We start from the raw sequence: 15,479 nt of genomic DNA, 5'->3' as shown, positions 1-15,479 counted from the left end.
ACTAGACCCGCTGTTTGTCCTGGATTGGGATGTCCGAGGGGAGGGTTGCTAGTAGGCGTTGACCTCAATTTAAGACTACTGTCAGTTTTTATCAGAATGGCTGCTTGCTGTCAAGATTACGTACAGAGGAGACCAGGAGGCATACCTTGTGGTGAACTTGTTTTGGAACCCGGTAAGGGTGTCTCAGGAGGACATAATCTTAAATTTGAGATTATTACTCAAGGACTGGTATGCCAGGAACAATGGGGCCTATATCATCACAGCTGGGGACTTTAATTCCAATTGTGCTGAGGGTGCGTTGTTGAATTACTCCAACATTGGCGCTCATCTGCAGGTGAAAAGAGGTATAGGATTGGATTCGTTCTTGACCGAATGGGGTATGTTTCAACTGCAGGATTTGTCGACTGGGGAATTGGCTTATACTTGGTATATGGGAAACTCTAGATCAAGGATTGACTAGGTCTACGTTACTACCGACCTGGGAGTGAGATGTGGCTCTCTGGGCTGTGTGGGTCCCGGGGTGGGGGATAATTTGTTGTCGACATTTTGGTTGGCCACCCCATTTTCCTTACACAATGTTAGAGAGGATATAGCCCTCTTAGTGCCTGCAATTGGCAGACGACCAGTTAAATGGAACTACAAGACAGTTTTCAAGTTTACCAAAAACATTGCCATGGGGTTTGCTGAAATGAGTGAAGGGGCTTTCTTATGTGGGTCTCCTATCGAATGGGTTAATTTCATCCACTGTACTGTTAATGAAGGTTTGGAGGATTTGGAGCTTACCCAAGGGATTTCCATGGTTGGAAGAAAGCACCATACCTTTGATCATAGGATTATGACTTCAAAGAGGACCAAACAGCAAACCATCCGCGGGGTCAAGAGACTCAACCTTAATGATGTGGAGTTCCAACTAGATAGGAAGAAAGTTGTGCAGACTCATAAAATTCTGGTCAAATCTCTGACTTTTGAGTCATTTGAACAAGATAAACTGTACATGTTGGATAGGTTGTGTATGGCAAGGAAGCTAGTTTCTGGCCCAACCTTAATTCTGCCTCTGGGGGGCGTATGTCGGTTATGGACTCTTATCCCTGAATCCACTTGGGTTGCATTCTTTCAGGCTAAATATTAGCTTCCAGGGAATATGGTTTCCTCTACTGAATATAATTTGGGGCCGATGGAGCTGTGGGACTGCCAATGGGAAAGGTCTGACATAATTTGGGCAATTGAAAGGCTCAAACCATCGAGGGCACCGGGCCCTGATGGCATCCCGCCGTCTGTTCTCAAAAGCTCTGCTTCCCTCTGGGAAACCCTTCTAAAGTCACTATATGGCCTCCTTGGATTTATCCAACGCCTTTGATTGTGTGGTGAGATCACAATTGTGGAATAAACTTGTAAGTTGGAATGTACCCAAAAAGTTGGTTCAGCTTTTGGCATTGCTTCACACTAACACCACATTGAGGGTGCGTCTCACACTGGAGGGTTCTTGGTCTTCTTGCATCAGGACCTGGGTGGGTTTGAAACAGGTCTGTACTGTTGCCCCTGTCCTCTTCAATCTTTATGTACAAGATGTGGAGGGTTTATGGAAGGGTACGATCATGACATCGGCAAGACCAGGCAGTCTCAGACTGGATTGGCTAGCCTTTGCAGATGGTTTTATCCTCCTCGATAGAACACCCAGGGGCCTCCAACTTAAGCTCAACATATTTGCCCAATATTGTATCTCCAATAATCCATCCCCCAATGGAGGTAAATCCAAAATTGTCATCTTTTCCAAGGGATGGAAAGCTGTGAAACACGGTTCTTGGAGTCGGGATGGGGAGAGACTCGAACATGTGGACTCCCTTAGATATTTGGAGTACAACTTGAGCAATCGGTCTTCAGGTGCTACATGGAAGGAAGGCCTAGAGACCAAGCTTTCCTCCTTGTCCTCCCAAATGAAATGCTGCTACAGAAAGCTGTGCATATTTTCCATTTTACTGATTCAGCATTTCTACTTGGCTAAGGTAGAACCTGTGCTTTGTATGGACTTGATGTTTGCCTCCTGGACCTGGGTGACTACTTAAATGTTGCGCAAGGTAAACTGTGGAAACAGATGTTGGGTCTTTCTACTGCTATTCCAAATTGCATTATTAGGCACAAATTCTGCCTCATCTCGCTCAAGCCCCACTATATTTGGCACTTGTTGGCTACCTATTCTAAGATTCTACGCCCGCCGCCCAATAGCCTTTACATGGATGTTCTGCATTAATAAAGAATCTACAGTCTTTTCTGTTAATTCTTTTGTTAAAAAAATGCAGGACATCCTTATTTGTATTGGGGGGCACGGAAGAGGAATTAGTTCAATGACCGGGTTATGTAAAGGCAAAATTATACAAGCTAGATTAGGTAGAAACTGTGGATGCAACTTACCTATACTCCACGTATACTGAATATGCAAAGTAACCCATAAAATAGAATGCCTCCCCAGGAATCTGCAGCGGCTGCCTTGCAACAAAGCCTGTGATGTTTACCTATGTTTTTGTCTCAACCATTTTCATTTGAAAGAACGCATTCTTCATTGGAAAGGCCAACAGGCTCAATTTGATAACATCTATTGTAGGTTCTGCAACAGCACGGTTGACCAGGAAACACTGGGTTACTGCTTGTTTGTACTTTCGGGTGAGTAGAGCAAGATATTTCAAACAAAATGTTCCAACTGAATATGGCTTCTCTATTGACCTTTTCTAGTCTCAGCTAATGTGGGGAGTTAATGTATCGCTCATTCCATCTCTGTATACATTTTTATTATGTGTTTCTATTTGTATACAGTGAGGATTGTTTAAATGTTCTTAATCTGCAGTTTTATCGTTTTTATGTGTGTTTCTTTTTTGTGTAGGTTGCTTTGGTAACCAATATCACAATAAAAAAATAAAAGAATGCTTACTACTTACTGGTCTATACATGCATAGATGCTGGCTTAATCTCTAGCAAATCGATAGAAGACCATTTAACAGCCCCTTTGGAATATCCAGTGACTGCAATCTGATTCACAGCCCTTAAGTCAACAGGTCTACTGGTACGCCCCACACCCCAGTCACAGTTCAAAACATAGCTTAATGGGTATTGATGACTATCACTGCGTTTGAGGACCTCCAAACTGACCACCAGGTCCCAGTCAGCTAAACTGATCAGAACCCAGCCTATCTTTGAGCTACCCTGGTGCCCGGCGTAGGTAACTTCAGTCGGCTTGTCCGGGGAGACTCTCCCATTAAAGGATCTCAGACCTGCCTCATACATGAACCTAGCAACCTCCGTGGCACATGGGTGGAGCCTACCAGGTTTAACTGAGTCGAATGGTGGAATCCCATAAGCTACATACTGTTCATCCCACAAACCACTTACCACTTCAGTTGGTTCAAACTGAACATTTATATTGAGCTTTCACTTACTTAATAAAAACCGGCAAGGTGGAGAACGTCCAGATGCGGTCGGGAGCCGCAGCTGAATGGTATCTAGGATACACGGCCATGTATTTATACACCTCAGAGCTATGACATCATCCGCGCATGCGTTAGTGGCGTCGGACATGTTCATGACGTCACTCGCGCATGCATGGAGGGACGTAAACAAAGAGTAAAGAATGTAAGTTCCAAATGTTTCTAATTAGAAGAAAAAAGTGGATTGTGAAAGTCCTATTCTGTAAACAAGGACATGATACATATGAACATCTTAAAAGGAGTGACAGAAGTGAAAAAGTATTAAATGGAGAAGCGAATCCAACAATACTAATAAGTCCTAATGACGGTTTTTATTAAGTAAGTGAAACTATAGCCAACTCTTTCTTGCTTTTTCTCTGATACTACATCAGATTGAGCCTTCTAACTATTGGACCTCCAATCCGTTTCAGACTGGATGATCAATTGCTCATACAAGCTACTTCTAAAGATGACTGTAGTTCCTGCGGCTGCCTTCACCTTTTGATCACTAGACACGGCCAACAGCCCATGCTTAACCTTTTAATTTGTTGGTAAGACTGCTACTTTCCTTTTACTACTATTCCATTGTTGTTTACCTTGTTATTCATTCTAACAGACGCAATTTTTACTCTTGTATTAGACAGACTTTGCACTACCCAAACTAATATTCATCTTCTACCGTTTTGGGAGGATCAATACCTTATATTATATATTTTCTCTTTTCACCCCATGGAGATATAAGCTCTAAATATATCCCCGCACTGAGCATAGGGGTTGGACTCGCTAGGCCACTTTTCTTTTCGAAATTTTTTTTTATGATAAAAATGGGAATTAATCAAAATCTAACAACTATAGCACCCGTGCACAGAATGTTGCTTCATATTAGGACCAGCTCTTCTAAGGCTGAGCAATTACTGGGTCATTAATGAAGACATGTGACAGGATGTCATTCTATAAAAGAAGAATTGTGCCTTATCATTGACTATCATGTTTTTCATGTTTATGCAAATTGATTTCAAGCAATATGTTTTTAACAAAAATGCTACTATAATGTTGTATTTAACTTTTCTTTTTGTAGACTGTAATTGTTGAATATGCTGCCCCTGATGAAGAGTGTACATAACTCGAAACGCGTTGGGCCAACCAAGAAACAAATAAAAAGAAAAAAATTGTTTTTTATAAACACAAATGTATTATAGAATTGTTCATTGAAATTACTTGCATATGAGATTTTAAGTGGTTACAAGTGCTATAACTCTTTACCTAATCTCCATTAGGCTGTTTTGGCCTCATAGAAAGTGTGCAGGGGACGCAGTTATCCTCATTGGATTTCTTTCTTGTTCTTTGAATGCCACACTGTCATTTTCTGTGGTGGCAGAATCTTCAGTGTGCAAACTTTAGAGCCATTCGGGACATCCAGCACTGACTTTCACTAGGCTATGGAAAAGAAGATGCGGAGCAATGACCAAAAGACCAAGCCCAACAGGATTGGGTCTGTACATTCAATCCAACAGCAGACTGCACCAAGAGTGTTACAGTGACCAGTGCAGACACAATTGGGCTTCCTTTTCTAGGTCAGCCAGCATGGCCTCTTTCTTAAGCGCATTTCAACCATACAGAATGGTTAATTGCTGGGGAAGCTCTGTATTGGTATCTGCTTGTGCTGGCTCCCTTCGGCACCCCTCAGTTGCAGATTTGTTCTTCAAAGAGGATTCACTCCTTCCTTCAAGTGGGAACGGGATCATTAAGATTTTCTTTTTTATTGGTCCTGCTGGAGCACACAGACCTCTGGGTTTAGCATCACATGGAGCCTGTCTCACAGATTAATTGGAGAGAATGAGAACTACTTCCCCTATAAAGTTTTTCAAAGCAACAAAAACTATACTGTTGTGCTCCCTGCCCTGCTGGCCTTCGGGTGCAGGTCTTTTACAAACAAACTGGTACGAATGTCAGTCTGGATGTAGGCATGAACTACAGCACAAGTAAGAATCAATGATCGATATCTGCCTCTATCAACTCCTGCACAGTCTAAAATCCAAATTCTTTTGGGGCAACATGGATTAAGGCAACAGAACAAGTGGTGTCTGAGGCATGCAAAAACAGGAAACCAAACAAGGGGTCCCAAGCAGCTCAATACATCTACATGGAGCTTCCCAACTGGTACAAGTGGCACTTTACAGGCACTACAATAACAGTCACAATGACCCTATAGTTGGTATATTGCAAATCAGGTAAAATCTCACCCGAAGCTATGTCTAAAGATGAAGAACCTTTGGGAGGATGGGATCCATTACAAAGAAAATGCAGACTAAATGAAACAATGAAACAAGTGAAGAAATAGGAGACAAACTGAATGGAGTGAAGAAACAAAATGGAGAGAGATAGGGTAGCAGAGTTCCAAGTAAAGAAGGAAAATACTAGACACAATGGAGAAAGGGACAGATAGAAAGGTTAAATGATTGTGAAAGCACACCTAATTGAGGGTGAGTGGAGGAGGGGTTAAACAAGCTCTAGACACAGTCACCTATTTGCACAACGTAATTGTTCGAATGCGCTTTAAAATACACAATTTGGTGTAAGCAAAGTCAACACGCACATTCACCAAGACATCCTTATCCACATGGCCTGTGGGAATGACAAATACACATTTTAGCTGCGCAAGAGGGTGGGAAGTGGGGATGGGACAGGAATCATGAGGAACATTTTAAAATGCATTTTTCTTTGCTATTTACCAAGATTATGATGGTCTCTTTCAGAAGCATTGGAAAGAGAACTCAAGTTGGATGAAGGCCTTGAACCCCCTCTTTCGGTCTGAGCCTCATGAAGGTCTTGCAAGAGCTTAGTGGTTTCGTCTATATTCAAATGTCCGTCTTCGTGATCCAGCTCCTTCTTCACTTTTCCTAAAAAGTTAGCAAAAAAAACAAATGGCAGTAGAGCCAGAAAGGAATTTTTGCAAACATTTTACAAATATATTTTATAGACGAATTCACACTTTGCCGAACAGTTTTGTAGAAAATAAATAAAGTAAAATATGAATGCCTTGTTCATCATTGTGCAATACAATCATTAGATAAAACATGCTTTGCATCTTTTCTTTTCTCTTTCAGGATGGATACAACCCAATTTACTATGAGCAACTCTTATTACTTTTTAACACGTTCATTTTTCAAATAGATGGTACTGAATGAATGGTTCTTGCAAAAGGTCTTTCTTAAACAAGTGTTGTGAGGAATTTCCCAATCCTATTTTGTACAGAGTGTCACCACATACTACTCATGGAAACATAAAACTAGTCCATATGGCCTTACAGTTTGAACGAGAACGTTTCTTGAGGGTTTCATAAACAAGAGTATCAACAGTTCAGGATGGGTATGATAAATCAAGGAATATGTACACAAAGAGCTATATCTTCTCCCTGCCATTAGTACCTCTCCCACACCCGCCTACTCCAGTTTCCCAAATCTCTCTTCTCTTAGAAAGGAATGTAAACCTTTTTTAATTTTAATGTTTTTATTAAAGAAAACATTAACAACAGGGCTCAGTAAACAGAAGCAAAGCACCCTGTAGCAAACCTACGCATAAGACAAACATAGGGTTGCTAACCCCTGATCCCTCCCCTTCCCCTCCTAAACCGGCCCCCTCCTCAGGGTAGCGCAGATAAAACACAGCGATAGCATGCGGGCAGGTACTTTGTGCGAATGATAACCTTGTCCTTGGCTAGGTCTATGAGAACAATATCCATATAATAGCAGAAGTGATGACACTGCAAGTGCCTCGCCTTACCCCCAAGGCAGAGATATGCAGGTTTTTAGCAAATCAGATGGAAGTGCAGATCTGAAAGACAGCTCGTACAAATCAAGTCAAATCTACGGGTCCGATATTTCCCAGAAGTTTCTAGCATGCAGGGTGTCGGCCATTTGCAGGAGGCAGGTTGTCTCTAGTGAACAGAGTCTAGCTAGGAGAGTGGTCCATTCACTTTCAGTCGGTGGGTTCTCGGCTTTCCAATGGAGCAATATAAGCTTTCAGGCAGAGAATTGCATGAGATGTAACAATTTTCTAACCACTGCATCGTTGTGCCAATCCTCAGCCCCAAAACAAAACAGAGGGGCCATCGGAACATCAGAGCGATGATGTATGTGCTAGGCCTGCCTATGAACCTTGGCCCAAAAGGCGCCAATCTTGGGGCATTTTCAGAATATAAGGCCCAGTGTGCCGCAGGTTCTCCAGCAGGTGGCTGAAAAGGCCAATCTCATACTGTATACACATGTGGGGGTAAAATACATTTGTTGGAGGATCTTATATTTAATCTCTGTGTTGTGTATGCTGAGCGATACCTCTTTGATGTAAGAAAAGAGGTCATACATGTCCCCCCCACCCAGAGTGATACCCAGGTCCTCTGCCCAACGTTGTGCTAGGGAAGTGTTTCCGAGGAGATTATTCAGAATACAGAGTCTGCGAAAAATTGAGTTTTTTTTTAGAAGATTGTGAGATCTCACACGAGTTCAGCCGCTCCATCAAATGTTTTCTAGTGCATGAGTCTTCGGTGGTGTGTGCAGTGATCCATGAAAAATGTATAGCCACGTACCAAAGCCAGTCAGTGTCTGACATGGCCAGTAGGTGTTTTGCGTCTGCGAAGCCAAGGGGAGTGGACCAGTCAAATAGATTCATCACCCTAGCGTGTTGCCAGTCTGTAAACTGTCGCTCGTGTAGTGTATACTCTACGGCATAGGATAAAAGAGCTCTAATAGTGATACAAGCCGGGGTCACCCATCCCAGACTCATCAGGCACCCATGTAGAAGGGCATAACGACCCTCTTTGTCAGTGAGGGTGTGTAGAACTATGAAGGGTAGGCGTTTGTGAATTACAATTGAGACACCACACTTCCGATGGTGCAGTGAATGCACTGCTACACCAACCCACCCTTTTGCTAATTTGGCCGATTCTATTGCATCCAGATGTGTCTCCTGTAGTAGGACGCTATGCCCCTGTAAATCATGCATGTAATTGGCCAACCTGCGCCTCTTTATGGGATACCCCAGCCCCTGGACATCAATAGTGATGCACGTGAGTGAGGTAATACCGCCAGATGAGGGTTGCATTGGGCAGAGGGGGACACGCCGTTCATCATCTTCAGGGCACCCCTCCCTCTTTCCCATCATGACGGATAAACCACACCTGGATCCGTAAAATTATAGCCATCCAAGCGTCACACATCAAATAAACGTGAAAAATACTCAAGCTGACTCATACATACCATCCCTGCGCTACCCCTTGTTCCCCAAACACCCAATAACAAATCCAAACACAAAAACACTGGTGACCTATAGTAGAGCCCCAATACAAAGTAGCAGCAGCCAATGCGGGATGTACCAGAGATAACCAACCGTCCCCAACTGTCTCGTTACCGCACTGTAGGCCTCTTCAACATGAGGGGCCATTAACAAACCAAGAACAATAGAGCGACAAAATACATTGGGGCTAGTGTAAGATATGTCGCAGTTAATGAGTATCAGCCCCCAGAGTAATGTAAACTACAACAGAACCCCTCTGCCGCAGCACATGGGATCTGGACATTGTTGTACATCAGATGACTAACCTCAGTGGAACATTCAGCATTCAAGATGACACCCTGGATAGACAGACCGTGCAATAAAACCTGTGGGGTGATGTGCAGAGCATGGCGTTGCAATGATCATCGGTCCTGTAGAAAGCCTCAGGATGCTGGTGCTCCCATAATGCAGTTGCATAGGAAAAGGAGCCCGAGTTTGGAGCTCAATAAAAATTGTCCAGCGGCACCCTGCGTAGAAGCCGCCCTCCCACCCCCCGACAGGAGACCACTGAGCATCGTAATGCTGGCAGAGGGACCCCACTGAGAGTATGTACCAATGTGATTATGGGATCCCCATAGCTAGTCTACAGAGGGCAGCCAGAGAACCTGCTAACTTAAAAGTCTCTGAGATAAGATGCAGTCAAGCGAAAATAGGCTTCATCGTTTCAGGCGTTTATCATGGTCACGGTCTGGACCTACAGACCCCCTTGCCGGTCTGCTCCCCTGGTGCGGTCAGACATGTCTTGTTGCGAGTGACCATCGGCAATGTCGTTGGGGCTCTGTTTGCACAGTGGGAATCTCATCAGTGGACACCAGGTCATGTTGACGCAAGAATCGACAGGCCTCGATAGAGGCATCAAAGCAGTGCCATTGTTGTTCAAAGTGAAGGCAACAGGTTTCTGGGAACTTGAGATAGTAGCAAAGAGTTGATCCCCTGAGCGCCGCAAAGATGGGGTTGAAGTCCCTCCTGCGCTTGGACACTTCGACAGAAAAGTCGTTGAAGATGCGTCTTTGACATAGAAAGGTTGATGCAAATAGTGGAGTTGTGCCCTTGAATCGTACCCATTGCGCAGTACGCCTTGAGAATGGCCAGTTTATGTGGGAAGTTTAGTAGTCTTATGGTAACAATGCGTGGGCGTCCACCTATGGCCGGTTTAGGGATCAGAGTGCGATGCACCCACTCAATGATTAAGTTTCGGGGATCTGACAGTTTTAGTTGTTCTTGGAAGAAGCCATACAGAAAACCTTCCATATCAGATCCCTCTGTGTTTTCAGGGACTCCAACCAGCTGAAGATTATTGCGTCGGGATCGGTTTTCTTGATCTTCAGTCCGAGCCCCCAGTCGCTGTACTACCTTGATCATCGCATCGATCTCTGCTGAGAGGGACTCATAGTTGTCCTACAAGGTGCTTTTACAGTGCTCGTTCTCCGTTGTGCGTTCAGCTTCATTGTTGAGCCGACTGTTGAGGCCCTTTAACTCTTTCCCCATTTCCTGCACCATACCGTTGGTTTCTTGGGTGCGCTGACCAATGTTTTTCATCTCCGTAAGAATCACTTCAAGTTGCGCACAGGATATCCCTCTTCGCCAGCTTCCTCGAAGCTCACTGCACATTAGACCTGGATTGCCTCACATTAGCGTGTTCTGGCTCTGATTATAAAGGTGTTCTGAAGCATATCCTGCTGAGCCTATGAGCCAGCTGTGGTAACTAACGTGCATTCAGGAGGCGAAACAAGCAATACCTGTATGCATCTCCAGCCATGGAAAATGCCAGACCCGCAAGTCAACGCTGCAGAGACTAGGGCACGTCTGAGTCAGTAAGCACAGTGCACAGGCAGCGGTAGGCATGGAGCCCTCTGAACTTGCCGGAGAGTACAGCACCTCCCAAGGTGGCCAGTATGTGCGTTTGAGAGCAGACTGACCTGGTGCCAACCTGGCGCTGTATCTGCTGGCCGCAAACTACAGGGATGTTGTATTCTTCTAGGCCCTGGCCAGCACAGGGAGGAATGGGAACTGATTTATAGGAAGGATTTCATCTCACTTCATATATCGAATGGCAGGTAAATAAAGAGACTGCACGCAGCTCAAAAGCAGAATGCTTGCATATGTTCCTTGCCTCACAGAGTAGACAGCAAATTGGTGTGTTTCGCACTACGTCCACATGTACAGGTACAGGCTGAGCAATGCAGGATCTGTAGATCGGTATTAGGAGCGTTGGTTGAAGCCACAGCGGTGGAGTATCAGGATGCAGCAGGAGCTCCAATGTGCACAACAGTGAAAAACTGCAACACAAGGGGAGCCCAGACTAAGCAGGCATGGCAGCGGGGCATGAATGCCACCACCAGCTGGTCAGGAAGAGCGGGCGTGTATCCAAGGGCCATCACGTTAGTCGGCGTGTAAGCTCCCAGTTGCCCGCCTGTCACATTGAGATGTGGGTGTGCTTCATGTACACGGGAGGCTCGACCAAGGAACATCCAGCCTCAGGTCCGCTCAGACCCACACAGAGCACTGGATCCGATGCACGTTGCCTTCAGGACTTCCGCACGGGATCCCCTTGATCACACAGAGAGCAGCATCAGGTGCCTGAGTGGCCCCTCTCACCACGGCAGCACAGGGCACAGCACAGAAGGGCATGTCCAGGCATCCCGTCGGGGGAACGGGCCCCTGTACGAGTGGGCGATCTAATAGTGGTGCATCCTGCTAGGTCGGCCCCCGGCCTCCAATCTAACCACCGGGCCAGCAGCGCTGTTGGTTGCCACAGCCACAAACTGGGTCTGCCAGTCGTGGAGCCTTCCCAGACTTAACGAGTCATCGCATAACAGGATCTGCTAGCCATATCCTCTCTCAAGGGCTGCCCCCGCTGTGCTGCGATGGGTGCTTTCAAGGCGAGCCTGCTCTTCCTCTGCGGACCTTCGGTAGGGTGCGGCCATCTTGCTCGGGCTCACAAGCGCACCCCGGAATGCAAACATTTTAAATTCAAATTGTTCTATTTCAAAATCCATTAAGGTCTTGGGCTAACCAAAAGGAATGTCTTTCAAAGGTTTCTTTCCGTCTCTCGCAGGTGTCCCTCAGAGACTCTTGGTAGAACCAGTTAGCTCAGTCAGAGGTCACTGTAGAAGTAGGGTTTTGGATTCAGGGTTATGGATGTTGTCTTCCCGGCAGCTAACCTTCAATGGGTCATTATGTACAAAATCTAAAGAACCTTATTGAAGCTTGCCACTAGGTTCTTAACTTCTTGCCAGCCATTCTTTCTAGCTCCTCATTTTGACATTTACTCTTTCCATCAACTTCTCCACTGATCTGAGTAGTTCCACTTCCTCCTCTGCTCCTCTCTTTATTAGTACCTGCAATTCTCTTCCATATCTCTCCCTCTCGGTTTCCTTTCACCGCCTCTTCCTCATCTCTGTTCATGTACTTATTGTTAAGTATACTGAAATAACATGTACCAAGAGTGACCCAAAAATATTTTAGCATACACAATGAGTGATCTCATGTCTGATGTCATCAGTGATGCCATACATGATGTAATTAGTGATGTCACCAGTGGTCATCAGTGATATATTCTCTATCGTCATCAATCTGGTCATACGCTGGGTAACAGGGGGCGAGATGTTAAGGTGGCTTTGCCTGAATTGTCTGTTGAATTTCAAGGGTTTTGTTGTGTGCAATTTTCACTTTAATGCTTCTAACTAAGGTTTTTTCACCGAATTTGAAAGCTTTTGTTGCAATGTGTTGTTCATCTTAACTGTTTTGAAACTAAACGTTTTTTTCAGTTAATATAGTACATGCATGCATTACAGAGACAGCAACAAGCTTATACATTTGGTGCTGTTCATCAAATCCACACAAAACTATGCAACAGCAATATAGACCTGACCTTGAATATTTTTGTTGCACTTGGTGTGGTTTTGTCAAGGGTGGGAAATGTTATAGGGGGGTCAGGGTAGGTGAATAACAGTTTTTGGGTGGCTTATAACTTTGACATTGTTTGAGGGATCTTGGCAAAAACATCATATAACTGACTGAATAATTTTTGAAGGTTTCGTGTAGTTTTCATCAGGGGGGTGTTAGGCAGAATTGCATGCAGGTGGTCTGGGACCACCACATACAATTAGGACTACAGGTGTAAGCAAAACCAACCTTTGGTATAAGTCTGTACTTGTCACGGCTCGCTCCCTTCGCTCCCGTTCCCGCCACTTGGGGGCATGTTTTGGGGTTTCTTCCCTACTGGACATTTCCTCCGAACCTTATGCTACAGTGTCCCGATGAATTGGGAGCGCTAAAACCTTATTTCCCAAATTACTTCCCTTCCGGATCCATTCCAGGTTTTTGGCAGCCAGCATGCTACTGCTACTTTAATCAAATGATTATGCTTCCCAGAATGCCTGGCTCACTGCCTCACCTCCTCCCTTGCAGGACAAGGCTGGGTGGAGGATAGGCAACACCTGTGGCTGCAGGTGCAGCAGGCGACACGCCTGAGGGGTGTGCTCGTTAAGCAGCTTTAAAAGCCTCAGTTTGCTTCAGTCCAGCGCTGGTCATTGTTGCAGCGTTCCTGTCCTGACTGGTCCCTTGTTCCTGGTTCCTAGTTTTTGTGCCCAGATTCTAGTTAGTGTTTCTTGTTCCTTGTCCTGGAATTCGTATTTGTATGCCTAATTGATTTCTGCCTTTTGGAAATCCCTTTCTCCCTTTCTCTGTCTGCAGGCAGCCTTTCTCTGAGCTTTCCTTTTGCTGTAGCCCAATTGCCTGTGTTCACTGTTTCCTAGAAATTGTCCTTTGCTACTGAAAGACTTGTTGCATTAATCTTTCCTTTACAGGTTTAGTTTCCTGCCTTTTCACCTTGGATGGGTGGGAAAGTTTCCCTTTTGATATCGTTTTCACTGCTCCTGATCCTTGCCTTCTATTGGGATCCATGCCATGTTTTCCTTTACACTTTTACATTTATTTCCTATTTTATTATTAGGTGTGGGAAGCTGTTGTAACTAGCTCCTGTGTGATTATCTTTTGTTTTCCACGCTGTACTATTCCTTCTTGCCTTTTGACTTGGGTTTAGGTATTTAGTAATCCTCACTCTTTGCCTTTACTGCCTTCTGGGTTCTTGTTTGATTTACAGGGTTGTGGGTTAGTACTGACTTTTGAGTGGTCTTTCCGGTCCTCGTGAATACGGACATCCAAGTGGTCTTTCCGGTCTTCGTGAGTACTGGCATTCATGTGGTCATTCCGGTCCTTGTGAGTACTGTTTCCAAATTCTTTATTCAGTACCGTCTAGAGTGTCAGCTTACAGATTCTGTCGCTGCTTGCCCTCTACGTGGGCTTAGCGCTGTCAGTATCTGTAATAGCATAGTGGGTAAGGAGTTTGCCGACTTTCCTTTCAGTCATAAGGAGGTTCTAAGTGCTTACCCTACATTCCTTTTCATATAGTGGTATACACGAGTCTTGGGTATTGAATGCACGTTGTTATATTCAAGGTTGTTTACTGTGTATTTTGTGCACATTTCCCCTGCCACATCCATCGCCTTCTTCCTTTCCTGACAGTACTATACAGTTTTTGGTAGCGAGCTGAGCAGCCAGGTTTATCTCAAGAGGGAATGTGAGCAGTGAAAGGATGTTACACAGAGAGAGGTCTTACAATCACAGTGGGTCAAAGACACTTACACTCAAGGTTTCTTGGTAAAACACTTATAAATTTATTACACAGTCATTTACAAAACATTCACTAGAAGGAGGCAACTTAATATTATACACAAAAAACACTTCAATACCAAACCAATACGTTTCTGAGTAAATTAGGCTCCCCTGAAATAGGAGCAAAATGGCATTTCAGTCACTTTAAATAGGAGTACAAATTCACAAGTTAATAAAATAGATCACAAATACTTTCTTAGGCAGTGCAAATAGTTTCAGTTCACTAGAGGACTCGATTCCGTTCAATAGGCCTAGGCCAAAGTCAATAGGCTTCTTGGATAGGAAAGAGCAGTTCTTGTAGTAAACGGTGAAGTCTTTGCCAAAGTTCTCAGAAGTACTTTGTACGAAAAAGAATCATATGTTGTTTGGGACACAAGCAGATTAGGCCTTCAAGTTGGGAAAGTTTCACGAACTTTCACAGCGAGAGGTAAGTTCTCTCAATCGGGTTGGCACAGTACCTTAATATGAAGAAAAGATGCAGCTGAACACGTTGGTTCCTGGCAGCTCCTGCAGATCTCACTGTTCCTTAGCCTCAGTCGTGGGGACAAGAGGGAGGACGTCGGGGGACACCTGCACTGCGAAGGGACAGGTCAAACAAGCTGGCAAATGGAAGATCTTTGGTTCGAGTAGCTGTAATCAAGCACACAAGCTGGTGTCCTTCCCCCTGGTTAAACTTAACTAGCTGCGAGAATGGTATCCAGGTGGCTTACGAGTTGATTGGTCCCACCAACTCAAAGGAAGAAGTCGTCCTTGAAGGGGCTTCTCTGTCGAGATGAACTTGGCAATTCGGACCTGCAGCAGGGCTTCACCGGGCAAACCAACGGTCCAGGAGTTGCAGCAGCCGTCCTCTTCCAGCTTGTCTTTGGTTCTTTCGTTCCAGTGGTCGACTCTGCCTTCCAAGCCAAGAGACTCGAATTTTAAACAGTTTTCTCCCTTTCATTCCAGCCTAGCTGTCACTTACCCAGCAGGGTGGCTGTCCTTGCCAGACAGTCAGCCAGCCAATCACACCAGAGT

At 44.8% G+C, this 15,479-nt stretch overlaps 1 protein-coding gene across 7 annotated transcripts in view; it reads right to left on the bottom strand.

The window, feature by feature from the left end:
* BRD9 (bromodomain containing 9) overlaps positions 1–15,479 on the bottom strand; it is a 1,136,180-nt gene that overhangs the window by 76,218 nt on the left and 1,044,483 nt on the right. For all 7 annotated transcript variants that reach the window (XM_069620588.1, XM_069620585.1, XM_069620589.1 and 4 more), the window contains exon 16: positions 6,188–6,355. In XM_069620588.1, the coding sequence (XP_069476689.1) occupies positions 6,188–6,355 (168 nt within the window). The remainder of the gene's footprint in view (positions 1–6,187; positions 6,356–15,479) is intronic.

Source organism: Ambystoma mexicanum, chromosome 5q (assembly GCF_040938575.1).
Source record: "Ambystoma mexicanum isolate Mex_15411 chromosome 5q, UKY_AmexF1_1, whole genome shotgun sequence".
NCBI lineage: Eukaryota > Metazoa > Chordata > Amphibia > Caudata > Ambystomatidae > Ambystoma > Ambystoma mexicanum.
The sequence above is the reverse complement of the archived record's forward strand: the minus strand, read 5'-3'. Positions and strand labels throughout refer to the sequence as shown.